This window comes from Phalacrocorax aristotelis, chromosome 3, assembly GCF_949628215.1.
Source record: "Phalacrocorax aristotelis chromosome 3, bGulAri2.1, whole genome shotgun sequence".
NCBI lineage: Eukaryota > Metazoa > Chordata > Aves > Suliformes > Phalacrocoracidae > Phalacrocorax > Phalacrocorax aristotelis.
Window position 1 is genome coordinate 90,909,029 of NC_134278.1, and position 19,197 is coordinate 90,928,225.

Genomic DNA, 19,197 nt, shown 5'->3' on the forward strand with positions numbered 1-19,197 from the left:
CTGCTCGTGGAGGTTTGCTCTAAGACTGCTTTCATGCTCCTTGGCAAGCAGCCTGAGGGATCACAGTGTGTGATGAAAACAGATTTGTTTGAGCCACTGTTCCTTTCTCTCTTTGGCATAGAGGGTGCTTCAGCTGCCACTGTCAACTATTCATAGAATCATAGAAGAGAACCATAGAATCATTAAGGTTGGAAAAGACCCCTAGGATCATCAAGTCCAACTGTCAACCCAACATCACCAAGTCTCCTAAACCATGCCCTGAGGTGCCACATCTACACATCTTTTAAGTACCTCCAGGAATGGTGACTCTACCACCTCCCTGGGAAGCCTGTTCCAATGCCTGACCATTCATTTGCTTAGATATAGTTCAAAGCCTACTGTGAGCAGGCTGAAATAGTATTAAAATAGACAAAGAAAACCACAGATTTTTTTCTTCCTTCCTTCCTTCCTTCCTTCCTTCCTTCCTTCCTTCCTTCCTTCCTTCCTTCCTTCCTTCCTTCCTTCCTTCCTTCCTTCCTTCCTTCCTTCCTTCCTTCCTTCCTTCCTTCCTTCCTTCCTTCCTTCCTTCCTTCCTTCCTTCCTTCCTTCCTTCCTTCCGTCCTTCCTTCCTTCCTTCCTTCCTTCCTTCCTTCCTTCCTTCCAGTTTCCCTCATACGTATCTACCTTTCTTTTCCCACTCTTTATTAAATAACCTGACTGTCGACTGTGGGCTTGAAAGCAACTGGTATCTGTGCTGCTGGCAACTGCCAAAGGACTGAGGTGCTCTGAGCACAGCTTCCCAAGGTGGGTTCCTCGCTTGCTCACTTGGTTTGTCTTCCTGCACTGCTACACTGCTACCTACATCCTCTCATGGAATTGGTTCTTCTAAACTGTAATGAACGGGCTGGTTTCAGAAAAGAAAAAGGCAAATCCAGCCAACCAAAGAGGCTTGAACATAAAAATTTAAATACCACAGCACTATGAAGCAAGAACTCTTCTCAAGATTCCCTAACTTGGTTTCGTCCCTCCTCTGAAAATGGAACAGTTTATAAGGAAGGTGGCTGCTGCAAACCTTCATCACACTGCTGTGGTTTGGGTGATTTTATAATTATTTTACAATGAAGTGCTGGACTGTGGTTTGTGACAACACTGAGATTTTTCAGAGGAAGTTGAGTCAAACAGTTAAAAGAGAACATATCGCAAAGGAGACCTCTCCTTCCACTTCGTACAGTACAGCATCAACTCTTGGGTGAGGCAGAATTCACATAGACTGTGCGTAACGCAGCAATGCAATTGAAGGAGCATTATTACAGAGGACTTCTGTCTAATTAAGTGGGTCAGGATGCTCTAATTTAAAGTTACATTTAAATGCACAGAAATACATGCAATGATACAGAACCTTACTGCAAGTAAGGTGATTTTAGGGCTTCATATTATACTTAGTATTTTTCACACACACACACACACACACACCCCCGGCCAGTACCTTTACTGGTTAGATTTAATCTGGAGAGTGCTTAGGTAATGTTTATTTTTCTAACAGTCTCATGACACAGATAGGAAACTGCTCATTAAGCATCATTCTGCCAATCTCTGTGCACTGGGGCACACTCCGACCTCAGAGACATCTGTGTGACTTAAGCATAGAGGTATCCCACTGCCAGTCCCGGCCTGGCCTACCTGCCAGCACTTCCACAAAGGGCAGGAAACCCGTCCTGTCAATCTGAACTCTTTCCACCTACTCCAAAAAATGTAACCAGCAGGGATTTTGTGGGTGGAGCACAATGTGTGCTGCTCCACCCAAATGTCCTCACCCTTGCATTCACAAGCTCTCTGGATTTGCACTTCACAAATGATAGGGAGAAATCTTACAGAAATCTTTCTTGAAAGATTTGTTTAGATAGATAACTCATTTATATATTTTTTTTTATTTGCATATAGTTTTAGTTACAGAAAGGTTGGGCAAGGGTGTTGAATACAAAAGCATCAAAGGCAATATTGTCTACTTCTTCCTACAAAAAAATAAGATCATGACCTGGAAAGGGACATGCCAAGCTGACAGTTTATTACAAAGAGAAAACAGTGATAAGACCAAAAGGTTAAGGTTAACTTCTTAGAGGTACTGCTGTTAAGCAACATACACCCAGTTGTCTCCTCCTCCACTCCAGCTGAAGTCTTTTCTGTCTTACCTGAGGGTATCTCCCATTCTTGTTATGAACAAACAACAAAAAAATACCTGTCGGCTGATCTGGCCTACTGACATGTTTTGGTCTCAAAAAATATAGCTTTTTTTTCCCCTTTCTCATATTACAGTTCTCATCAGTGTAAGTGCTGCCCAAGAGCATAGTGTTAGCCAAATTGTTTCAAAACTCACACTAGTGGTATTTTATGTATTAGCTGCAAGGCCTTACATAGTAGTCTCTCTCTGCACTAGCAACTCTCTCACTCTTCAGGAAAAATTGCTTTGCTTACTTGTGAGAAAAACACCTTTTGCTTCCAGCAGCCGACACACGGGCTTCAGGCACTGAGGTACAGCCTGTGTTGCTTGAAGAGCTAAAATTGGTTTTAACCCCTGGAAAAGAAAAGGGACGAGTAAAAACACAGTGGAAATCATAACTCAAAGGCTGTTTTAAAAATGACAATGAACAACAGGCATCATCCCTTTGCCCATCCTGTGTGAATTTTAGCAGTTGCATGAATTTTCCAACATCCCTGATGTCAAGCACATGATTTGTTCTGGATTTGCAACATTTCTTCAGAAGTGGCACTTAAACAAGAGCAGAGAAAAACCATTTGGACACAAACCCCTCACACTAAAGAAGCCCTTTTAGGACACGGCTAGGAACATTTGTTGTGACAACCTGTTTGCTTTCTTACAGCCGTCAATACAAGAATCAGGCTGCTCACACGGCTCCTGCAGCAGCACACAACTGTAACTGTAGATTTCGCTTGCTTTAAACCATATGAAAAGACTACGCGCTGGGGGAAAAGCCGCTTCCATTTTGGTTTCTGAGACGATGTACACATACATGCATATGTACATATAAATGTGTATAGGCTAATAGGGTATATGTGTCTGCGTATGTACACACATATGCAGGTTCTCGTGGCACACAGAAGGACAGTAAAGCAGTTCTAATAGCCTTAAATCAATCCAATAATCACGCGCGGCTCTCAAGTGCTTCTGGGGTGTTAAGCCATCTACCTGATTTCTGACTTTCTATGGATCACAGCTTTTATTTCCCAAGCCCTGGCATGTACAGGGAAAACCGCTTTCATTTTGCTACAAACAGTAGTAGGTAGAGCTACTAAGAAAGTCTTATCACCTGGAAAAATACCCACCCTAAAGTTAGGATTTTTTTCAGTCTGTCACTCAAATGGCAGATGTCCAAAGCCATATCTGGGCCTTACACTGCAAAGCCACAATATTGTACGATGACTTTAATCTGAGGGAATGGAAATAACTTTCCCTCATCCTTTAAACAGCTGGTCGGGGGGAGCATCTCTCACCTGAGAATTTCTGGGCGCCGTCTCACGCACAGACACCCCCAGCCAGCAGCTGCAGACTTACCATGAACCCCATTTTTGCTATATTTTCCATGATGCATCTGCAGATACCATCATCCCCCACTGGGGTGGATAAACCTTCAGCTGCACAGTCTTTCTTAAATCCTTTGCAGAACTGATGGTGATGTGCACGGCTTGTACCCTAGTTGACTAGTTTTGTCGCTGTGACAATGTGATTGCGAAAGCTCACACATCTAAGTCCCAGAACAACCCACCTAAGCAGCATTAACCATGAAAGAGGCTGCCATTTCTCAAAATGCCACGCGTAGTGGCATCCAACACTGAGAGGCCCGTCACTCTGGCCCCAGCCCACCTTGCAGCAGGCTACAAGCAGCAGCACACCCACTCCCTAGGAGCAGAGCTGTGCACCGCTCTGTGCAATGGGAAGAACAACACAGTGATGGCCAGCAAAGTACTGCAACGTTTTCCAGGATTGCTTCTTGCCTGCAAGACAGTGGAGTGAAATAGTGCAGTACCAAGTGCTGTCCCTGCACTTTATTGCTCAGTGGGCAACGGCACTGAGCTAAGAGAGTGCTGCAAACAGCATCATGCTTTCTGCACTGCCTTTTAGCCTCCTTGCTGCCCTGACAGCACCACTACAGTCACCTAGCTCTAGCTGACATGGAGGGGAGAGGGGAGCCTGCAACCCCACGACTGCATGCTGTGCTGCCCATGACGAGGAGTGCAGGCAGTGCCAGCTGGCACAACCCAGGCAGAGGCAGAAAAGGCAGTGACGGTAGGTCAGACGTGTGTGCACATCTGCCCCATGGGTTGGAGGACCACTGCTTAGGGAGCTAACACCGTCCTGCCACAGCACTGCAATTGGCTGGGCAAGGTAGAACAGCTTAGGTATACTTGGTCTGCCAGGACAGTATGCAACCGCATCACATACGTACGTATGTATATGGAGCCAGTATATACATTTCTTACACAAATCCACACAATAACCATACATGCATGCCTGGATTATAGCATCCCAGTCTGCTATTTATAGCCATTACAGATGGTTGGATACCTTGTGGCATGGTCTTCTGGCCTCAAAAGTCAAATTTTGCTTGCACTTGAGCATGTAATATTTTTCCTTCTATAAGAATAAAGCTCAAACTTTCCTGTGTGCATTTGATTGTCCATGTGCTATCTAAATGGTAAGGTTACAACATAGAAAAAAGGAAGAAGTGTCAGTAATACCTGTGACAGGAACACTGACAGCTGAGCAGAACTGGATTCCTAAAACTCAGGATGCACCTGAGTTTAGTAAATCTTTTAAGCTAATTTAGTCTTTTTGTGTAAGTCTTTCTTATTTGCAACTTCACCACTCTTTCATAGCTGCCAAAGTATAGAAACCACAGAACTACCTATCTTCTGACTCCATAAACATGACCTCTTAATATATATCTATGTGTGTGTATATATAGATATAAAAATCATTCTTGATGCTAGGTTTGCATATAGTCACCCAGTGAATCAGAGCTGTAAATGAAACAGCGCTGACAGAGACAGCTTGTCCTCAGAATGTAAAACACTTCAATTTGCTGAGCCTCCGTGCCTTCAAAAGCATCCTGTTACACAGCAAAGAGACGAAAACACAAAATAATATAAGTTCACCACTCCAGTGCAGCTGCTAGAGGAATAAGTAGCATGCTGTCCCTGTAGATAGCTTTATTTAGAGACCCCAAGGGAAGAGAGGGGGCCTGACTGCATAAGAACTTCCAGCAAAGCCATTAGAAACAGCTGGAAAAGTAGAGATAATTCAGTTGTAATGCCCTTTATTGAAAGAATCTGTAGTTTTAAAAGACTAATTTATCTTAAAACTTTTAACTCACAGCTACATCTCCAGTTTCAATCTTTAACAGCATAAGCAGTAATATTTCCAGGAAACATTAATGCTACTTCTTTTCTATTTAATACGGGGTTGTTCCTGCAAGATTGTTTTTGTACACCACAAGCAATCTAGGAAAGAAAACCAGACTGCTCACATGCACGAGCAAATGTAAGAAAAAGAAGCTGCACAGAAGTGATGAAGTCTTGCTTCAGCATTTCCGGCTTTTCTTCAGATAACACCCTTTAAAAAATGACCCATGTTGAGGGCAAAGGCTGCCAGCAGGGAATGTACTCAATTCACAGTGTCAAGCTCAGCTGACAGCGTGTTTTTGTTCCAGTCCCTGGCCTTTGACTTACTATGTGATTTACTATTACTATACATGAGACTCTCGCCTTGCACTTTGCTATAAATTTCACATCCAACAGTAACTGCGTAAATGCAGATATAATCCTGGGAGCAAGGATCAGGACTCTCCTCCACGTAGACTGCTCTATTCTTTGTGTGACAGAGAAGCTGCTCCCATGTGCTCTGCCGCTGCCCATGTCCGACAGATACCCTCTACTACCACGAGGTCTAAAGCCAGTGGAGGAAGCTGATGATGCTCTGTAGGTTGCAGTGGTTGAGAACTCTTGTGAGAGGTGTGGATTTGAACTCCTTTGGTCTAAGGAGGGCACTGAACTCAGATCTTTTCCCCGAGCTCTACTTGCTCAGCTGCCACACAAAACAGGGTGGGTGGTAGCACCAGTGCTGGCCATAGTTCAAAGCAATGAAACGTGCTGGTTGCTGGCACTCACAGAGGTGGTCTGGCTCTGGTACAGAGGTTCAGAGTGAATGTGAGGCACGTGCATGGGCGCAAGCAGGGTACAAGTAGGTGGCCAAATCTGGGAGACGGGCACGCCTCTCTGGCCTCTCCTGTGGACTGGGAGAGGTGCGTTCCTGCCTGGCATGCTCTCTGCTGTGAATCTTGGATTGTAGTACCTAACCACCCCCTCTTATTTTATATGCAGTTTAGTCATCAAGCTCAGACTTGCAAGTTGTGCTCCCAGAATGACAGTGAGAACCTGAGCACAGCAATGCCTGGCATCAGCATCCCCTCCCCTATCCCACTGCGCTGGCCAAAGAAGCTATCACTTATCACTCTTGGGTGGACATCTACCTGACTGCTTGCCTGTGCTCTCTCATCAGACAGCTCTGTTAATCATGTTGCAGCTGATTGCACAGCGCAGTAACAGCTGATAAATTGGCAGCTGGCAAACATGCAGTCAGAGAAGACGTGGAGCAAAACTTTCAGTGTGGGTGACCATCAACTGTTCAAACCTGCTGGGTGAGGGGACTTCCAGCTCAATACCAGGCAGAAGACTTTGGGGAAGAACTTCAACGCAGATCCTGCTTCCCTGCATTTAGATCTAAACTTGATTTTACTTGATCCCCTCAATTCATACTGCTGGTTGTGTGATCTAAACTAATTATGTATCTTGATTTTTGCTCATCTAGTTCACCTACTTTTCTTGCTTTGGAAGAAAGTTTGTTATCAAATAATCAAAATTTATCTCATTAAGCAGTTTTCCAATCTCATCTAAATACTATAGCTTTGGTAGTAATCTGAACTGCATTCATGCAAAGTATAAGCACTGCAGATCTCAAAATAAATATGGAATGTGGCTTGTGTATGCTGTGAAACCACAGTCAGTCAAGCTCATCTCTAAAAACAGTCACTACAAACTAATTACTGAGATTGGCTGAGAGCCATCATGTAGACTCTGCATATCACTGTATCCTGAGCCAGCATTTTTCTTCATTGTTTTTAATTAATGGATTTGCAGAGCAGCCACGAGCAGATGTTGAAACAGACAAAGAGCATTACATAGTGGTTTTTTTTCCTGCTTTATATACCTTACAGAGATTCTTCGTACGGAAATTAGCCTGACCTAATTATTTTTTGTGATTCTATATGCAGTTTGAGCTCTTCTAACACCACTTTAGAACAGCTGCCAGCAATTTTCCCTTCTCATCCTGAAATGACCTTTGTTGGGGGAACACATGTTCACGGAGAAGAGAACAGTCTGGACAACTTATCTTTCTGTTCAAACCAAAAGGCTCTTTCGATCAGAGATGGAAGGATGCTACTTTGCTACTCCAACCTCATTAGAAACATTGAGACTGGAGGTTCAAGAAATACCAATAGATGTATAACATGATACTCAACTTGTATATGACAGTTTTGGAAAAACCTCCGTGATGTGTAAATCCACCTACGGACAAGTCTTTAATAAGGAAGCATGTGGTGTCACCTCAGGAGTTTTCTCATATGCCTGGCAGTACTACCTGGTCTGCTTGAATAGAAATGAATAGGCTGGTCAGAAGTACTTTTAGAAGCTGGAAAACACCATCTTTGGCAGGGATGACTTAACAGGACACAGGAAGGGAGTGAACTCGGTCATAGACTAGGTCAACATCCCAGCCGTCCCGTTATGTTGGTGGCAGAAGTTTAACAAAGGGCTTTCAGAGGCCTCTTCAACACATCTCCTAAATCTGGTTCCAATGCACAAGGAGGAGAGAGGCTGGCTGGTGCACAGCAACAAACCCCGCAGGCATGCATTCACAGCAGCAAATGCTGCAGGTATGTGTCCACAGCATATATGCGAACGCATGAATTCACATGCTAAACCTGATTCAGCTGAAAGCTTTTGCACAATCACCCTTAATATAAGGCACATGGTTTTCATTCTAATGTGCATAAAACATTTTAAATCAGTTTTACATGTTTTCAACAGGGAAGAGAAAACCACCAGAATGAGAAACATATCCGAGAGGTAACTAACTAAGCAGCCCTGCAATCCCAGGATCAAAAGCAAAATTTGTCATAAAGCTAGTCAAACATTTACTGTAACGCACACCTTGAAATTATTACAGAAAACTAATAGAGATCAAGTGCCATCTACTGAAACGAACAGTAAAACCCTACCCAGTATATTGATTGGTTGCCTAAACTATATTTCTATAGTTATAAAGAAAGACAAGGTGGGTCTCAAAGCAATGAATGTCAAGTTACGACTGCTGTCATTTGCTTGTTTTTCCCCCCAGTAGCACTCTTAGCATTAAGGAACACTAAGGACAGACATGAAGCCTGTGCTTTTTCAGCCTATTAATCCTTGAGGGTTTGCGGTCACACCGTATTCTGCCAACTTTAGCAAAGACTCATAGCCTGCCAGGTGCCCAGACTTCGAAAGCCAACAACTTCCTATTACTTAGAGAATTTCAGAAGGGAGGAACAGACGACCTGTAATGAAATGCCTCAACATGGAAGCAAGAGAAGGCTTGTAATCCAAATAAAATACAAAACAAACTCTGCAGAATTTTCATTTCCTTTAAACACAACTTACATAACAGTACACCTAAGATACGGTATTATAAGGTACATCTACTGTTTTGTTACAACACATTAAAAGTAATACATTTCAAGCTCCTTGGGGAAGCGATGTCCACCTTGCAGCGGCTGGAGCAGGATTTATGAAAGGATGCCAGGGCCCCAGCTCCACGGGGGGAATTTTGGAAGTAGCGCTCTTCCTATCTGCCACCTCACTTGAGAAATCCCGCTCTCAATCAGCAGAGTGTCTCAGCTATGTGAAACTCTTGTTTCTGGGCATGCCTAGAAGCAGGTCAGCTTTAAAAGAGCTCGGTGCCTGGCTCCTCTCCAAAGACCAGGCTGGGTGTTTCACACTACACAAAAGACATCAGGGTCCACACAAAAGCAGCCCAAGGAAAGCTCTCTTCTGCTCTCTGCTTTACTGGAGAAAGGATCCACCTGGGATTTGCAGGGCCAGATTTAGCTTTGAACTGGGAGGAGGCTGCACATCATCTCCCCATCACACCACCTGGGACATGCACTGCGTCCAGCTGTAAGAACCAGGGGAGGAGATGGGGTTCCTGTCCTCTCAGCTTATCAGGGCCTTCTCCAGCTCCTCCACAGATTCACCCAGTTTAGGGTGCCTGCACGTCTTTGTCACCCGTTGCTACATACATAGTGGAATCCAAACAGGCCTGAATTTCCCACAGCTCCCCTGCCTCCATCAGGAGACCCTGCCTAACCCCTGCACCCAACACACCTGAGAAAAGTAAGTTCTACAATCTAGAGTTTTGGGCAAAGTTGGGCAACCTCTGTCTAGTTGCTCTATCAGATGCTGGGTTTTATTTTCTTTTCATAATTGTGGTTTATTTATTGGAACAGGGACTGGGCATGCATTTCCCCCTTCTTCCAGGCTCTTCCTAATCTCGGAATCATAACGACAGGTGAGGACCAAAAGAGATTGAAGGCATCTAAAACACAGCTTCCCCAGGATTTATATAGCTAGGTATGTAAAAGCAAGCAAATGTTCAAAATGCCACCGCTATCTGCAAAGTCCTGCTTAGTTGTTTATGGCTGAGTTTCCACTGTTGAGCCCATTAACCACCAACTTCCCCAATGTCCATATACCACAGTGAAACCAAATCAGTCAGATTTGCATGACTAAGATAAAGACGTTCCCTTAGCTTTCTATGCCCGCATACAAATACAGATATATAAACAGAAGGAATACAGAGACATATCCACTCAACACTGCTCAAAAAGGATTAAAAGATGTCACTCTAAAGCACAAAAAAGAAAAATTCTGAGTGATTTGGTCACCAAAAAACAAAGTTCAGAGAGCACTGAAACTATTTCTGATTTTAATTCAAACATGGCCAGATAGTGGAAAAACAGAATTTTCTACTTTCTGTCTGAAATGATGCTTAAATTTTGATAACTGTCAAATTCCTTTCTTCTTTTAAAAAAGGGGTACAAATATTTTGATATTTTTATTGCTTTAATTTAACTAATTCCTAATTAAAACTAAATCCTTTCCGTTTTTTAATTTTTAAAATTTTACATTTAAAAATTAAAATTAAATAAATTGATTTAATTAAATAAATTTAAAATATAAATTTTAAAATTTAAAAATAAATTTAAAATGTATTAAATTAAGTACATTAATTAAAGCCTTAAAATATCTCTAAGCATTCTAAATATTTTAGATTGAAGATTGTCTTTGTTCAGTCTGAGAGAAAGGCTTTCTTTAATGTTTTGATTTGGTCAACAACAATGATGACAGGATTACAGGGCACTGTTTATGAAGGAAGATTAAGGGAATACAATTTGTGTATTCTAATCAGTCTGGCAACACTCTATCATGGGGAGGAGGAATACAGCTGGAAAACTGTAAAGAAAACCATTTAACAGCAACACAGGATTCTGGCTATGATGCATGTTATGTCATGAAAAATTACTTTAAATAAAAACGGATGTTTGGTGGAAGTGCTCATAGTAGAATGTAGCTGGAGGATGTTCAGAATATTTTAACCAGGGCATCAGAAAACTATTTTCAACATTGGCATAAATAATACAGATTGTAAATTACAAGCAGAGCACCAAGAAAAAAAAAAAAATCTCCTAAGAGAAGATTTATAATGGCCTTTCCATAGGCACAGTATTTCCTTCCGTACAGGTGAAGCGGGCTGAAAACCATGGAAAACAGCCAGAAAGAGCAGAACACTTGCTGCAGTAGATACACAAATTGCAAAGCCTGCTCCAGCTTGACCTCACACATATTTTAAAACAAATACTTAAGAGCGTGCAGTGTGTGTAGCATCGGTTTCTCTTATTTGACTCATATTCCATAACGAATGAGCAGAAGAGAGAAAAAAAGCTTCTTAAATATAAAAAAGACTTTTTTTTTTTTTACTAAAGATCACAGCTCTTGCCATCTTCCATACCTGCCTCAACTCTGACCTCTAAACCTCAGTGCCCTTCTTACGCCAGGAGCTCAGCCATCTTTTCCAGATGGAGGAGGAGCATGTCCCCACAGTCCCCAGGAGACCTGCATCTCTATCAAAAGGCATTTGGCACTAAAAGGTGAATTGGCTGGCACAGGTCTCACCTTGTCCAACAGCCCAGCGGCTGAGGTGCTCCCTGCAATAGTCCCATATCTGCATCCTCTACTTACTCAGATTTGCAGTTGGAGCCGTGGCTTTCTCACGGACCACGCGCGAGGCTGAGCTTGAGGTTGCAGGCGTCCTGAGGCGAGAATCTCCCTTTAACAGTTGGCGTCCCACTTTCAGGAGATCTGGAGTGGTATCAGGACAATTAATGGGCCAGAGAGAGAGAGAGAGAGAGAGAGGAGAGTTATGGTGTGCCTGCTAGGTACTTGGCTTCAAACCCCCAGTACAAGAGTAACTAGATTATACAAAGTGGAAGAGCTTCCCTGGGAGCAGACTCCCTGCATCCCCTCAGCCTGCTCAGCGGCCTGCTACTAGGGCACTCGTCTCCTTTGTGCTCAAGTCCAGCCTCCAAAAGAGGCAAACAGATCTAAGTAGAAGTTTCTTTTCCCTTTACTGAACTAAGTAACAGGCACCTCCTTTTAATGTTCTTTTCCTTTGTGAGGAAGGACATAAGCACCTAAGTGCGCAAGATTTGTGCCCGAGACCCTGAATTGTAGGTGGCCTGTGCCACCAGCCCAGAGCTGAGCAGATCATTGCTTAGGACAGATGGGATTCAGGCTTTCGCCTTTTACTTGCCCATTCCTCCTTTGTAACTTGCTGACTTCTTTTCGGGATCCTCTATTATCTCTGTGATGTCTGGGTGCCTGCTGCAGCCCAAGAGTCTTCTGAACAAAAGGAGATATATGTCTTGAGGGGCCTCAGCCCAACCACGTCCCTACTAAGCAACATCAACAATAATTTTTTAGAAAGGGTGGATCATACAATCTGTGACATTTTTCTAGAACACTTTAATTTAACAGGAACTTGCAGATTTGGGTTCAAAAATACAAAACACTTGAAAGCCAAAACAGTCTTTGTAGGTGCTACTTTGTTTATTCTTCTTTGAAAGAAATACGTGGCCCTTTGAATGTGTTATCCACACCAATTCAACTCAATTTGTTGAAATTCAAACTCTAAATCTAAAACATATAAAAATCCTAAATAAAAAAACATAGAGCTATGCTCATAATTTTTCAAAGATGCTTTTTCAGCATCTTTTGCTGAAAATATTTCTCTTCCAATTATATTCCGTTCTTATCTCTTGGAAGTTATACAGCACTTTTTTCACTTCAGTGCAATTCAGTTAGCTTATACCCTAAAAATTCTTCACTCCTGCTAACAAAATTCACGGTGCAACGGGAGATACAGGCTGTCCATGTGCAATGCTAGGTGCCTTGGGCAGCGGTCCTCAGAAACAGGACAAACGGACAGTGCCCAAGCCTATGAGGGATGAACAGGAGAGGAAGAGGCATCTAATTAGACTTACTTGAAGATCCAAGCGTGATCTTCAAACACAAACTTTCTTCCGCAAATGAATGTCTAAGACTGGGTTTCCTTTCTGTTAAACAAAACAAAACAAAACAAAAAAAAAAAAAGAAAAAGAGACAGAAACCGTACTTGGCTTCAGTAAAGGCTAACAGCAGAGCTGTCATAGACCTGATGAGGAACATATGAGATTGGGGTGGGATTCATCTGACTAAGCATGGATGTCTCTAATGTAGACACCCATGTCTGAGCCAGCCTCAGTCCCATATTTAGGCAACCGAGAGTTCGTCAATATAACCAGTGAGTTCAAGGTACTCCCTCACCCCCGAAACAGCTCCCACAACGGCCAGGAGAGAAATGGCAGATTCACCTGTTCAAGCTGTTCCACTTCTGACCAGCAATGGGACCAGTCACTGGAGCAGACAAGGGGGGTGCCCCCCCATCTGCAGCCCACAGCTCCTGAAGGTTGTCTAAGGAGACCCGTAGATTCGGTTTTCACCTCTTCTGAATCACAAATACCGAGGGATTTACCCCAGGCAGAGGAGCCCCAGCGGGATCCGCCGCCTGCGCTGGGTCCGTTGACCCAACTGGCAGGGACCGGTCAAAAACTGCCACAGGGGGGACCCAGGCGTTCCGATGCACGCGGTGGGGGCTGGGCTATGCAAATGAGGGAACCCCCCAGCAGCCGCTTCCCCCCTGCTGCCAGCCGCCAGACCTCACAGCACCAGCTGCTACAACACACCAAGCCTTCACAGGGTGACGCCTCTCTGTGCTCAACTCCGGGATGCAAGCTTCGAGGTTAGCGCGGGCTTCAGCCTGGGCACGGCATCCTCGCTCACGGAGGGCGACATGTGCGTGCTCATTTCCCTCTGAAAGAGTTAAAAATAACATTAGAAACCCTCAAGCTGACACAACAACATCTTCAACTCGTTTAAACTAGACACAGGAGATGTTTCTGTGATCCTAGTTTTTAAGAACAAAAATACATGCTTTTTTGAGCCTTCAGCCGTTTTAAAAACCATTAGGTGCTGCCACCTCCTGCACATCAGCCCTCCTGCATTGCTTTGCCCTCTCCTGCTGTGTTGCTTTGCCCTCTCCTTCCCCTGCTTGCCAGGCACTCACCACAGCAGCAACGTTCTCCTGGTAGACGGTCATCATCACGGCGTTGGCAGGACCAAAGCTGATATAGGTGGAGTAGGCTTCCAACACGGCCATACTGAGGTAGAACAGAGATGCTGTCTCCTGGCAGATGACAGCCTAAGAACCAAGGATGACACAGTCATTCCCAGGAGGGAGCACACTGCAAAGGGGGGAAAAAAGGAACCCACACAAGCAAGCCCCAGCCTGCAATTTGGTGTGCAGTAGCAGCAAAGGAGACCATTGTATACCAGTGGTACCAGGGAGGGGAGAGGCCCTGAGGTTTGTCCCATCCACTTACCAAGGTGACCCAGGAGCTACTGCCCCCATGTGCACCGCAGATGTAGAGGCACAGGAGGGTGATGGACATGACAAAGCAGAACACAGAGACAAACATCACCCAGCCTTGCAGCATGGGTAACTGGACCTTCGAGGATGCCACCAGGATCCAGACAAGGCCCCCAAAGATCTGCAAGTGAAAGTGGGAGAGAAAGCAAGCATGGGGTAAATCGGCTTATCCAGGGCAGAGCCAAAGGCCACGCACACCTCTGGCGCTAGCACTGCACATGGCAATAGCCCAGGGATACCTCTGAGTTCTTCCCAGCCTCCACTTGAAACTGGGTATTTAGCTGGGAGCACCTGCCTCTGATCTTGACCAAAAAAAGCCTGCCTGTGGCCCTGCCTCCTGGTGTCACTGCCATTCATGCCCTCCCCACATCAGTGTGCTCAGGAGGCTGGTTCAGACATTTCTGAAGGCTGGTGTCGATGAACAGGGAAGCTTATCCCAGTAGGGCATGTTTGCTTCACACCCAGTGTGGCAGATACCTGAAAGGAGTGCTGTCAAAGGCAGCTCAGCTGCACAAACAGCACAGACATGGCCTTAATGAAGGCCACGTGAAAATGTTACCCTGAAAGGAGAGAGAACAAGCTGAAGAGAGGTAATACCGCCAGTTTTACTCTCTGGTAGGGGAAATAAGGTTGGGGCTCCCAGCTTCTCCTGGGAAGGAGGACTTGTATTGCTGCTCCAGCTATTTGGGTCTTCCTTCGCTGGCTACACCAGAGCTGCACAATGCACCAGCTGCTGCTCCAGTCGCAGGTGGGACCCCATTCTTCTCACCCAGGCTTGGGAGTTTGCCTTGGGTTTTTTGGTGGGATGGGGAACGCAAGGACAGCTACATCTAGGCTCTACCTTTTCTCCACCAGCAGATTCCTACACCAGAGGATGAGAGCACAATGTCCAATGCTGCAGAGTGTTGAGCTGCAAACGGTGTCTTTGCACTACAACACACTCAGCAGCTTTTCTCTGCCTCAAATCAGCCCAGTTGTTTCTTGAACCTGTGCAAAGTTTAGTCTATGCAGCATCCTGTGATGAGGAGTTTCTCGGCTGAACGCACACTGCGTGGAGACTGGTGCTGCTGTGGGGACCTATCCCTCATCACTGGCTGGTCTTGGGCTCGCAGGCAAATCTCCAGAGGTAAGACAGCCTCACTGACTCTAAGAGCATTCTGATCGCCAGTGTATCCCAGGCCAGCCTTTGCCACCATCCAAGTGCCAACTCATAGAGATCACGGCATTTCCATTTCCTTGGAGGCTTTTTGCAAGTGGAGAAAAACGTTTCTGATTTACAATACTCAGAAAATGTTACATCATTTGTGTCACCCACATTTGTAGGAAAGTTCATTGGTTACATTACACAAATTGATACATTAAATCAAGGATGCGGTTGAGACCTTGCAAATATCTGAGTGCAAATAGGTTGGCCAAAGTGCTGCTGTTTTGCTGCCTCTAATAACAACCAAAGACTGACACTTGAAAACTAATCCAGTCCCTGTAATAAATCGTGCAATGACACCATGAGTGCGTTGCAGCTAAAGATCCTGGAGAAAACCTCACCGCTGCTCCATTCAAATCCAGCACAAGTGGGGTGAGATAAGAGGTTGGGGGAAGAAGTATCACTTCTCATTTCTTACCACTCCCCAACTCTCCTTTCTGCAGGATGCGATTTCTCACTCAGACAAGTATGTTTGCGTGGTTTGATTACTGGCTTTGGTTCAGAAGAGTCATAAAACTGAGGAAAGGGTCAAGAGGCTTCCAATAAACACACAGCAGGTTGGGGACAACAGTCTAAGGAAAAAAAAGTCTTTTAAATAGCCTTTACAAAGCAAACATATCTGCTTTCAGCTCGTTTCAGCTTTTCCACGTAGGCCTGGCTATCCAGATAGGCAGAAGACTCTTCAAATGAAATAGATTACAAGAATGAAACCCAGCCTCACAGAATAAAAATGGTAGCTCTTAATCAGCGCACCCCGATGTGGCAATCGTATGAGCTGCGGGCAGGACCTTCTGGCTTTTTCGCATCTGTCTTAGCAATTGAAATGACAAATATTTTTGTGGTTACCGTATTAGTCCACTGAAGGCAACCTTGGATTCCGCTACGGACTGAGAAACTCTTTGTCCTTCTGAATGCTGTGATATGAGGCAGCTGCCCCTTTTGTACACAGAGATAATACAGCTGGACGACCTAGAGTCATAACGCCTCCAGAGATGGAGAAATCCAGTTATGCAACATTCTTCTTTCCCAGGTGGTTCCTTAGCCTTTAGGATGCACATTTCCAGATCTTACCCAAACCAAAGGATAGGGTGCTTATTTTCGTCTCATTAAGCAAGCTGCCTTGCCAAATCCCCTGGAGAAAGGGATTACAAACAGTGCAAGGCACAGCCACTACTGTAATATGCTGATGCCAACAGCATGTTCAGCACCAGGACCACCGTAACCCAGTGGTAGAGGTGGCTGGCAAGTGTCTGCCCCACCAGAACCTCCACAGGGACTTTGTACCCACCTTCATGCAGCTGCAGGAAACCTAGACCATGCTCTCAGGCCCTGGGCAGAGACCAAGTCCCCAGAGCGTATTTGGAGGAGCTGAGGCAAACTTCTCCTTATACATCAGTAACGCCTGCTTTACTCCAATTCTTCTTTGCTCGACAGCTAGGAGAATGAAGTAAGTGCTGTAAATCCCAGGAGTGTGGACTGACTTGGGTGGCAAGGAAGGATTTGGTCACAAAGGGCAAAGTTGAAGTTTTAGCATTAAGTGATCTGAGTGCCATTCTACAACCCTCAGCCAAGCCCCTCAGTGCTGGATGAAAGTACTCAGGCTTTGGAACAAGCCTCTCAAACTGTTGTGAGAAGAGCAGGCTTCATGGGCAGAAGACACAGGAAAAAGACTTTAGTTGAAACTTTCCATCTTCTAGTCAGTGCTCGCAGCAACTGCTTTTAATCACCTGTGCCAAACCTATTAAGGTTATGATCTTCTCCTGCTTAAGGAAACTACAATATGGGAAGAAGTTATAAGGTGTTTGTTCACTCTTTGCTCACCCACTGTTGCCCACACACCCAGGTCCAGCGCTCTGTGTCTTCAGCTCGGGAACACTGCAGCTGAGCAGAACGGCTTCAGCAGCCTTGAGTCTTTGCTGCTGTGAACAATTACTTCAGCTTGCCTTTAGCCCCTGCTTTAAGCAAACCGTTTATCTTCTGCCTGTTTCAGCTGCTAAAATCATCTTCCAATTAATTAATCGGCTCAAATTGGCAACCTACTTTAAACCTACCAGCAACCCCTTCCATTTTGTTAGGCAGGAGATTACAAAATGTTTACAGATACACCACAAAAATCCCTTGCAGACTAAAGGAGAGCTTCAGAGCTCCCAGCTCAGGGCTTGTGCTTTTCTCTGAGAGTGAGCTAGGCATCAGGGGCTGCCCTCAGACCCGTACGTCTCAGAGACCTGGCACGGGTCCTGAACCACATGCTTTGTATGAGGTCTCATCCCTCAGGCACCTGCAGCATGAAGCGTGCTGGATGCCCTGCAAACAGGATCTGCCCTCCCCAGGAAGAAGCCAGAACTCACGATTTCAGGAATGAAGAGCACATCTGGAAAAGTTGTCAGAACAGCCAGGCCGCTGGGCAAAGAAGTGGTGGAAGTTGCTGAGGACATTGTGAGCCTCTCCCACGGTGACTGTCAGCTGCTCTGGCTCTAGCTGCTGGAGGTAGCTGCCAAATGCAACCTTCTTCCCTCCCTCTTTTCCTTCCTTCTGTCCCTCCCCTTCTTCCTGCTCTTCCTCCTGCCCTCACTCCTTCCTGTTGGCAGATGAAGAAAGCTGTGAATGGCACGGGTGTGGCCAAACCCTGTGACCAGGGGCTACTTGGTGGCTGATGGGAGCCACATGGGAGGTTTTCAGGAGATGTGAGGAGCCCTGAGGCATTTTGAGCACAGCTGTCTGTACACAAGCTGAGCGTGTAGGGCAAGTCCCTGGGTGGTGGTGGGTGGCACTGCCTTATACCTGAGGGCAGTAGGGAAGACCTGTACACATCCAGACAGGCAACCTCTCATCCCCTTTATTTGCACAGTAAATCAGCTTGTCCGCCACCCACATGAGCTGTCCACAGCAGCTGCCACAAGGGCAGCTGGTGGACAGGGCAAGACAGGACATGACAGCTACTGGCAAAGAGCAGGGCTGAGAAACCTCTCACAGATGGACATGCGTCCCAAGTGAAGGGCAGCTGAATTGCAGGATGAACCACTTCTATCATCTCAGAGGGAGATTGGATATGCCAAGGTAAGAAAAATGACATAAAATAATGAGATTTCCCAAGCCATTTGGCTTTTTCCATGACATCAATCCCTTGGCAGCCCTTTCACAGCCACACCAACACTGGAGCTCTGTACTAGCCTAGCCTCCCAGTGGACCCAACGCTCTCTCTCACTCTCACTACAACCCAGCTTTGCAATTAAAATCTTCCAGCGATTCCTCCCACACAAAAGGTGCCCTGAATACCAACTACCGCTGGTCCTCACCTTCCCTTGGCAGCCCTTTCACAACCACACCAACGCTGGGCCTCTGTGCTTGCTTTGCCATGTAAGTGGCAACCTTGCCAGAGCCCAGCAACAAAGTGGACACTCACCTGCTAGGGCTCCAACAAATAAATGACCGGGACTGAAACCTGTTGGCAGTTCATCACTGCGCAACCCTGGAAGCGTGCATTTTAAATCAGCTTCAGTAAAATGTCTCTTAGATTTGTAAATCTTTAGGAAGAACAAACATTGCATAATGCAGGTGAAGTGCTTGGAAATGTTCTGACTTAAATGTTGTTGACATGTAAAATTGTCTGAAACCTCAAAATTGAATGTTACGGTTAAAAAAGGAGGAGAGAATTGTTGGGGTTTTCCTTGCTGAAGAGTAATAGTGCTGTGTTAATTTTTAAGGAGAATTTCATACTGAAGGGGCTAAGATTGTAAACCTTTGAAAAGCCCACTCGTGATTTGCATTTTGGATTTGTTTTGAAATCTAAAAATTATTAATATTTTAGCGCTCTGTGTTT

The 19,197-nt window shown here is 45.1% G+C and overlaps 2 protein-coding genes across 2 annotated transcripts in view; both read right to left on the reverse strand.

The window, feature by feature from the left end:
- The window catches only part of LOC142055632 (myelin and lymphocyte protein-like), a 36,605-nt gene extending 18,793 nt beyond the window's left edge, over positions 1-17,812 (reverse strand). Inside the window, exons 1-3 of the mRNA XM_075089749.1 lie at positions 17,726-17,812; positions 14,127-14,294; positions 13,780-13,945 (exon numbers count right to left, since the gene is read on the reverse strand). Of these exons, the coding sequence (XP_074945850.1) occupies positions 13,780-13,945; positions 14,127-14,294; positions 17,726-17,812 (421 nt within the window). The remainder of the gene's footprint in view (positions 1-13,779; positions 13,946-14,126; positions 14,295-17,725) is intronic.
- A 340-nt stretch (positions 17,813-18,152) lies between these two features.
- Positions 18,153-19,197, reverse strand: part of LOC142055633 (myelin and lymphocyte protein-like) — a 30,159-nt gene continuing 29,114 nt past the window's right edge. Inside the window, exon 4 of the mRNA XM_075089750.1 lies at positions 18,153-18,267. Coding sequence (XP_074945851.1) covers positions 18,153-18,267 — 115 coding nt within the window. The remainder of the gene's footprint in view (positions 18,268-19,197) is intronic.